Source organism: Branchiostoma belcheri, unplaced genomic scaffold (genome assembly GCF_001625305.1).
Source record: "Branchiostoma belcheri isolate BF01 breed outbred unplaced genomic scaffold, Haploidv18h27 scaffold3, whole genome shotgun sequence".
Taxonomy (NCBI): Eukaryota; Metazoa; Chordata; class Leptocardii; order Amphioxiformes; family Branchiostomatidae; genus Branchiostoma; species Branchiostoma belcheri.
In genome coordinates this window covers 1,374,388-1,382,498 of record NW_017803909.1, presented here as the reverse complement: position 1 = coordinate 1,382,498, position 8,111 = coordinate 1,374,388, and the positions used below count along the sequence as shown (strand labels likewise).

The 8,111-nt window shown below is 40.9% G+C and overlaps 1 protein-coding gene across 1 annotated transcript in view; it reads left to right on the top strand.

Moving 5' to 3' along the window:
* Window positions 1-8,111, top strand: part of LOC109473324 (Golgi apparatus protein 1-like) — a 61,561-nt gene that overhangs the window by 41,845 nt on the left and 11,605 nt on the right. Inside the window, exons 19-36 of the mRNA XM_019773194.1 lie at window positions 145-328; window positions 653-879; window positions 1,245-1,366; window positions 1,783-1,884; window positions 2,325-2,475; window positions 2,672-2,809; window positions 3,387-3,431; window positions 4,047-4,133; window positions 4,269-4,331; window positions 4,781-4,894; window positions 5,099-5,187; window positions 5,453-5,567; window positions 5,880-6,110; window positions 6,257-6,336; window positions 6,697-6,880; window positions 7,174-7,275; window positions 7,568-7,667; window positions 7,926-8,042. Of these exons, the coding sequence (XP_019628753.1) occupies window positions 145-328; window positions 653-879; window positions 1,245-1,366; window positions 1,783-1,884; window positions 2,325-2,475; window positions 2,672-2,809; window positions 3,387-3,431; window positions 4,047-4,133; window positions 4,269-4,331; window positions 4,781-4,894; window positions 5,099-5,187; window positions 5,453-5,567; window positions 5,880-6,110; window positions 6,257-6,336; window positions 6,697-6,880; window positions 7,174-7,275; window positions 7,568-7,667; window positions 7,926-8,042 (2,251 nt within the window). The remainder of the gene's footprint in view (window positions 1-144; window positions 329-652; window positions 880-1,244; window positions 1,367-1,782; window positions 1,885-2,324; window positions 2,476-2,671; window positions 2,810-3,386; window positions 3,432-4,046; window positions 4,134-4,268; window positions 4,332-4,780; window positions 4,895-5,098; window positions 5,188-5,452; window positions 5,568-5,879; window positions 6,111-6,256; window positions 6,337-6,696; window positions 6,881-7,173; window positions 7,276-7,567; window positions 7,668-7,925; window positions 8,043-8,111) is intronic.

Below are 8,111 nucleotides of genomic sequence, written 5' to 3'. Positions count from 1 at the left end.
TAAGGACCTGTACCCGGGTCAATATGATGATTTATTACCCTTTCATGTCATATTTCCTTCGTATTGACCTGACTAATGGCCCATTTTTACTTAATAACACACATGGGTGGTCTAAATCAACGTTGACTTTCATGCATCTTGCAGTGCCGAGAAAAGCTGATAATACGACAGCGCATGGTGAGCCAGGACTACAAGGTGAACTACGGCCTGGCCAAGAAGTGCAAAGAAGACATCAAGCACTACCACTGCAGGGTAGATAACATGCCAGAGGGGAAATTTGCCAAGTTGTCCTTCATCTTACTGTGCCTGGAGAATGCCATACAGAAGGGTAAGTCCTTCTTCTCCTATAATAGTCTTGTGTGCTGTATTACCAGACAACATTAATTCCAGGCAACCATCTCTATGTTGTCTTCCTTAAGTTTTGTTCAGGGATCTTTATGGTTACCTGTAAATGTGGTGCTCTACTGACACTGGCTTTCGGATATGCTTCTGATTCGTTAAAATCAGTTTGGTTTTATTTGATTACAAATGAAAGTTGGTCTAAGACTATTTGCAATACCGTACAGGGCTGAGTAATTAGCTGAAAGTGTGGTATCAGGAAAAGCATATTTTTATATTTTTTGTAAGTGTTGGTCATGTTTTATGCTCCCAGGCCGTCAGGTGAGTGGTGACTGTCAGGGGGAGATGTTTGACATGAGGCGGCAGCTGATGTCAGACTTCCAGATCTCTCCCGAGATCGTCCTGAACTGCCGAGGTGAAATTGAGAGCCTGTGCAACGGTCTGCAGAAGGAGGGCAGGACTATCCACTGTCTCATGCAGAACGGCATGGACGACTCCAAGACTGGACAAAACAGGCTGAGCAAGACCTGCTTGATAGCAGTAAGTATAACCAAGCATCATTGGTTTAGCCTACATTTTAGGAAAAAGAATTATAAGATAACCACGCAGGTACAAAAGGACCACTCTGGTACTGTTAAAAGAAGTCAGAAGTGACGAAAGGTGTTATGAGAGAAAATCCAGTCTATCAAGCTATGTATACTAAAGTTAAGAGATGTAGTAACATGATATTACTACATCCATAGGTGGTCATTTCATGCACATCTATGTAGATAAGTGGAAAGGGTTCTTGAAAAATATTTGTCAGCAAAGCCAAGCCAAGAGAGAGAGAGTGAAGATGTAGATATCCCAGTGACAATGATAGCAGGGATGATATCATTAACCAAGTTTTCCATGTGTGTTTCCAGGTGCAGTCTCTAGTGAAGGAGGCAGATGCAGGGTTTGACTACAGGATGGACGTTGCCCTGCAGGATGCCTGTGAACCGGTGGTACAGACTGCCTGTAAGGACATCAAACCTGGAGATGCCATGTAAGTTCTCTGCCATGCTGGCTTTGAAAGTCTGAAGGAGACTGATGGAACCTGTGACTTTTTTCCATTGAAGTGCATCACTGCTTCTTGCATAAACATTGTGTATTTCTCTGTAACAGCTTTATATGGGTCTAAGAAGCACATTCGTTTCCAATACAGCATTTGTGTGACCAAGAGAGAAAAAAAATGTATACAGTAAAGAGAAAGCAACTTTGACAGATATACCTTTAATTATTACCTCCTGAAATATGCTTTTAAGACTGGGTTGCCCAAATAAATGCCAATATGATAGGGTCATCGCCTAGGAGATGGAAAACTATAAGTACATGTAGATCAGCTAATGTTTGTTAAGACGTGTAGTGTGACTAGTTGAAACAGCCTGCTGTACTGTATGTGTGTTGTCTGTATCCCTGCAGGATCCTGTCATGTTTAATGGAGCACCTGTACACACCCTCTATGGTGGAGGATTGTGAGGAGAAACTGCTGGAGCTGCAGTACTTCATCTCCAGGGACTGGAGGTAAGCCCAGAGGCTTCCGTCAAGTACATTTGACTGTAACACTGCATCAATAGAGCACAGGCTGTCATTATTACATAACCATGTGTTCATCTAATATACTGTTATTCTTGATTTTTTTGTCGCAGTACTTTTATGTTCACGGTTTTTACGGTCTCTTCTGTACCGCAAACTTACCGTTAGTAAAGAATTCGCCAACTTTCATTTTTGTGCACCTGCTGCCACTTTAAACATATAGTTCGTTAAACACCAGGTCCTCCATTTTTCTCAGACTGCAAACTTTTACTACCTTGAACATACATGTAAAGTGAATTACAGTATAGTATATGCACCGTTAATATATACAAGATTTGAAGAATTATAATAGTGCCTATCACTAATGTATGACAACAGGAATGTAGTTGTTGATCCATGAAGGCCTAACCCAACATGTCTGGTTGCAGGTTGGACCCACGGATGTACAGGAAGTGTGCCAAAGAAGCAGAGCGACTCTGTAACGCAGGCCCAGACTGGAACGATACCAATGACAACCTTCCACCAGGAATCGTCTTCTCATGTCTCTACAGGCATGTCTACAGGAAAGATGAAGCAAAGGTAATAGAACAGACAATGCTTTTCTTTTTTAGAAGTTATTGGAGTGACTGGAGAAAGATTTCTTTTAAATGAGGGTAATAATTTGACACGTAATAAGAGCCAAGTTTGGATGGAAAACACAATTTAATGTTGTGTCAATGGGCTCACCAGTGTATAGCACTGTCTGATCATATCATTATACATTTTTTTTACACAGCTAAGCCACGCTTGTGCGTTTGAAGTGCGCCGTGTGATGCACCAGAGAGCGGTGGACGTCCGACTGAACCCCATGTTGGAGAAGGCTTGCCTGCGGGACCTGGGGGAGTACTGCTCAGAGAATGTAGAGAAAGGAGAGGTAAGTGACATCTCATGTTAGCTGTTTGGAGTTATCCCTTGTGTGTTAGTGTGGTAAACTAACTCTGGCATTTCTCGTAGACCTTGATCCCTTTTCTGATTGCTGTCATATAAACTATAAACTATACATTCTCATTGATTTCTTCAGAAAAATTTTATTTGACTTGCATATCCCAGATGACATGTAACAGTGACATTGCCTGAGACCTCATGGAATTGTTTTCTTTCAATTTAACATACATCATGCTGACTTAAATTTCTGCTTTGCATCCTCCTCTGACGCTTGTAAGTTAGTGTGATATTTACGTAATTTCTGTTTGGCAATCCTGATTAGAAAAGAAAACACATAACAGCCTAGCATCTTTTCTACTTCTTGCAGTGTGTACATTTGAATGTCCGCATTCACACATGTCAGGTCAAGTACTAGTACATGTACATGTATTGCTCACAGCATGCTAAAGGGGCAGGAAGAGGCATGACAAGTGTGTTCCTCTGCTATCACTTGCCTGAGCATATTTCACCTGCTGTTGTTGTGAACTAACATGCTCTGTTTGGCACTAACGTGTGGCCATTTGCAGATGGATGTGTTTGATGGGGCAACTTTACAGATACCGCCTGACCAGGTGACTTGCCACAGGATTCATCCAAACCTCTCTCTTTTTAATACTGATCTCAAAGTACTAACAGAATCTCAAAGTGTCCTTGCCAGAAAATATTGTAACATTTACAATTACTTCGAATATATTTCAAAGTATATCTAGACTAAGTGTTGCATAGCATAGGATTTATATTATCATACTAGTTAATAGGAAACATATTTTGTTCATTTCACACAATGGCAGGGACACTGTGAGGTTCTACTTAAGGGTGACTTACAATCCTTGCATGGTGAAGGTGTTTTCAGCTCATCAACTTGGACTCTAGCCTGCTTAACCATGTAGTTTCTCTCTCAGTTTCCCAGCTTTACCCCCACTCAAACACTTTACACTGTAGATTGTATATACTAACAGGATTCTCATATGTATGAGGGTAGGAATGATGTAATTTAAAACAAACCAAGGACAAAAACCTCTGAAACTCTGAAACAAACAAAAATCCAAAAATGAAATACTATTTGTAATATCATTCCTACTCAGTACATTAGCTGTGACCTCTAGGACTGTTGACAAGGACGAAAATCAGCATTGTTGGACCATTCATTGATTCTTGAATGCCCGTTTGCTATTTTGCTGCTACAGGAAATGCACTGCCTCCAGGACAACTTCAAGAACCTGAGCAAACCCTGCAGAGAACGAGTGGGCAACTTCACCCAGATGTCATCTCAGGTCAGTAAGGCATTCGGATATATTTTGTTTATTTGCATGTACATGTACATGTGTATAGATCTTTGCCCATTGTGTATGTCAAAATGCCCAAAGGATTACCATTAATTACCATTGATATTACTGTCTGTTTCTTAGGATCTGGATCTGGACAGAATCTTCATGATGTCTTGTGCCCCTATGATAAAGAGGTACTGTAAGGTGAGTGAACTGGACATCTAAGACTTCCTTAACTGTCTGGAGATTGCTGTAGTCTAGAGGTTGGTAACTCTTTTACTTTTGGATCACGTCAAAATTCCAAAGTTTGAATCTTGACATAACCACCAAGGTTCTGAACCCTGGTAAGGTAAGGTATGGGCATAAGAAAGTAAACCAGAAAAAAGTCTGATCTTTGGTGGTTTTGAAAATAGAAGTGATGTAAACAAAGAAATAGAGAGTCATAGTGCCTATTCACCTCTCATGGAAAAAGGGTATACATGATAGTACTGCATGCATACGTGATGGAGACATGCTTTGTGTCAGGTATAAATGGCATTGAAGTTGCCAGTTGATATGCAGATGTGTTGTGAAATGTGCTGTGAAAGATAAGAGAAAGAGTCTGTCTGTGAAAAGATACTAGGTATTCATATCCCATCCTTGGATGTCTCTAGGACATTGTTGACAAAGAAGAGGATGATGGGGCCTTGCTGCAGTGCCTGATTGAAAACAAGAACGAACACGAGATGAACAAGAAATGTGCAGCCGGCATCATGCACATGCAGCTGGTGAGTATGTTATCAAAGATGGGGTTTTAGATCATTTTTTTGAGAGACAATTATTCAAACTTCAACAATTTAGATTTTTCTCGACCAGTAAATAGTGACAACCTCCTTGCTAGTCCATTTATTTTCAATGATCTGTATTCATGCATACATATTTTGTAATGCTGTAATAAGGGACATTCTAATCTCTCCACCACACTTATCCAGATCCAGCTGAAGGACTACCGATTCAGCTTCAAGTTCAAGGAGGCCTGCAAGTCAGATGTGGTGAAGTACTGCCGCAACATCAAGAACAAGTATGCTGCAGTCTTATTCAGAAAGACTTCACATTGGCTGTTTTGAATGATTGACAAAATCAAAGAAAGGATGAATTCATTTTTAATGTCAACTATACTAGAAGAAGCAAGGCTATGTGGTTGTAAGTTTGTGTGGCACAAGTTAGAAAGAAGAAACCTGAATTTATGTATCTGTACATTAATGTGGCCTGAGCTAGAAAGAAGAAGCCTGAGTCTAATGTACATTTACATGTGCATTCATGTGAGCCTGCCTGTGTTGTTTCAGAGCTGATCTTGTTTCCTGTCTGAGTGAGATTGTGAGGAATGACACACTGATGGAGAACAAACACAGGATCTCTAAAGACTGCAGGGGACAGCTCAGGGTGGAGTTACTGGACAGGGTAGGTACAAGTCTTACTCGGTTTAAAGTAGCTGTTTGGTCTTTTATCCTGCCAGGGCTTGGATCTATAATTGTGTTTGTGGAACCAGCAGTTGGACCAGAAACTTTATACCACAAATAATTACTGTAGTACTGTATTACATATAACCTAAGAAGCAAGTGACAGAAATGATAAATTGTACTGTACTAAAGGGTTGTATTCTGTGAACATGACATTGTGAAACATTATAGTGCATGTTGGAATGAGTTGATGTACTGTCCTTGAAATTGTACAATAGCTAGTCAAGTGTGACATGTTCTGTGGTCTTCACAGGGTGAGGATGTGCGTCTAGACCCCAAACTGATGCATGAATGTCACGATGACATCAAGAAGCACTGTGACACGGAGCAGGCAGGGGACGCTCGTATGCTGGAGTGTCTGAAGAGACACAAGAAGAAGCTGTCTGACGGCTGTCATATCAAACTGTTTAACCGTGAGCGGGAGGAACTGACTGATAACAGTGTGGACTACGGCTTCATGAGGGACTGTAAACCTATGGTGAAGGTAAAGCTCAGGTCAAGCTGTTTCATTCAAGTCCCTTCCATGTATGAAAATATAAAGAAAGAACATGAAAGTGCTTGAACTCCATACATGTTTTTGCCATTTTATGGGAATAACAGTGATAACTGTTGGTGTTTTGTCCTTCCCAGCGGTTCTGCCCCCAGTCTGACCCTAAGGACGTGTTACACTGCCTCAGGAAAAACAAGAACAATGAATTCATGGATGAAAGGTAACAACTACAAAATGACTGTGTGAAGATGTGATTGACAAATTTTGACTTTGTGTGCCATGTTCTAAGGAAGAAAGAAAACAATATTACTGAGTCATCTTTTGTATTTGTTGAGTAGGAATTTGGAAATTCCAGAATAGAAAAAACAGTTAAGCTCCAAAACTTGTAAATAAATTGCCCATGCTCTAAATTATTATGTATTCTTCTCCCCACTGCCTAACCCTGTAACCCTTACAAATCCGGTGCCAAACAGCTGCCTTAGCATGCTGAAGGTTAAATGGGAAATAAAGACAGTAGGTGATCCCAGTGTGATAACAGAGTGAAGATCAAATCTGATGTTCTTCACTTCTTTACCTTCAGATGTAGGAAAGCTATCACACAAAGACAGATTGAGCAGGCAGAAGACTACAGGCTGGATGTTGAGCTGCAGAAGAAATGCAAGAAAGACGTCCCTAAGTTCTGCAGGGACATCCTGGCTGAAGCAAGGTCAACAGAACTGGAGGGCAAAGTCATCGGCTGCCTCAAGGCCAAAGTGGGCAAGAATGTGCGTATTGTTTCCTGATAGTGCTCTGATTTTTATTTTACCCTGTAAATTGTCAGCTACAAGTTATAACTGCTAATTACTAGTACAATCTGAACCACACTGTGATATGAGGAGTAACAACAAAAAAAAGAGTATGGTAACCAAGACAAGTTGGTAAATTGCTTTCTTTCACACTTCCAGCTTGTTAAACATTGTATTAAAGTTTAACCATATCCCTGCTAACTTACATATTTAGCCTTCAGCAGGGAGAAGGTTAACCTTGAGGTTTGAATCCTCCCTGTTCCTCCATGCAGCGGCTGTCTCCACAATGTGAGGACCACATTAAAGAACTGATGAGGGAGGCAGCCATCGACTACAGGATGGACCCACAGCTGGCACAGGGCTGTATGGAGGAGGTATGTGCTCAAACCTGCTGAGTGGGAGGGGGGTACTCCGTGAGGATATGATCTTCATACTGCAGGAATAGTTTCATCAAGTTGATATGTTATGGGAAAATAAGAGTGGTGATAATCACATCATCCCAGTAGACCAACCAAGTGACCAGCAAAATTATCATCCATATGATAAGGCTTATAGCATTGGAACAAATGACTTTTTTGAAGGACGTACATGTAGGCACTGCCCCCGAGTTGTAGAGAAAAATATAGAATTTAGACAAGAATGACCGATTTTTCCTTCCGTGTTTAGATGACCAAAATGTGCAGCGAGGAGATGACAAACCTGAGACTGGCAGTGTGGAGGAGTGTCTCAAGAAAAAGTTCTCTGAGAAAAATAAATTCAGCAAAATGTGCCAGACGGTAAGTTCTTGACTAATGATGTTGATTGAGTAGTGTTATGGTTTAAAGCTTTTGTTATTAGTTAAATGACCAAAGGTAGTAAAAAAATTCAAATTCATCAGCACCATTCAATGACTTGATTAGGTGAAAACCAAGAATGCAAAATCCATAACAACTCTATTTTCTTGTGATAGCCAAGCTGTTTATTCTTATCCAGTCACAACATTGTATCATGTAGTTACTGGGCTTGTTTGTTGTCTTACAACAAGTGCTACGGTTGCTACAAGAAGGGAAGGCTGACATCCATGTCGATCCACTACTGCACCAGTCCTGTGCACTGGACATCAAGCACTACTGTGCAGGGATACCGGCCGGGGAGGGCAGGCGTGAGTACCTCTCTTCCTCTCTCTTTCTGTCTTACCATCCTTCTTTTTCAGTTTTCATTTTGATCAGCA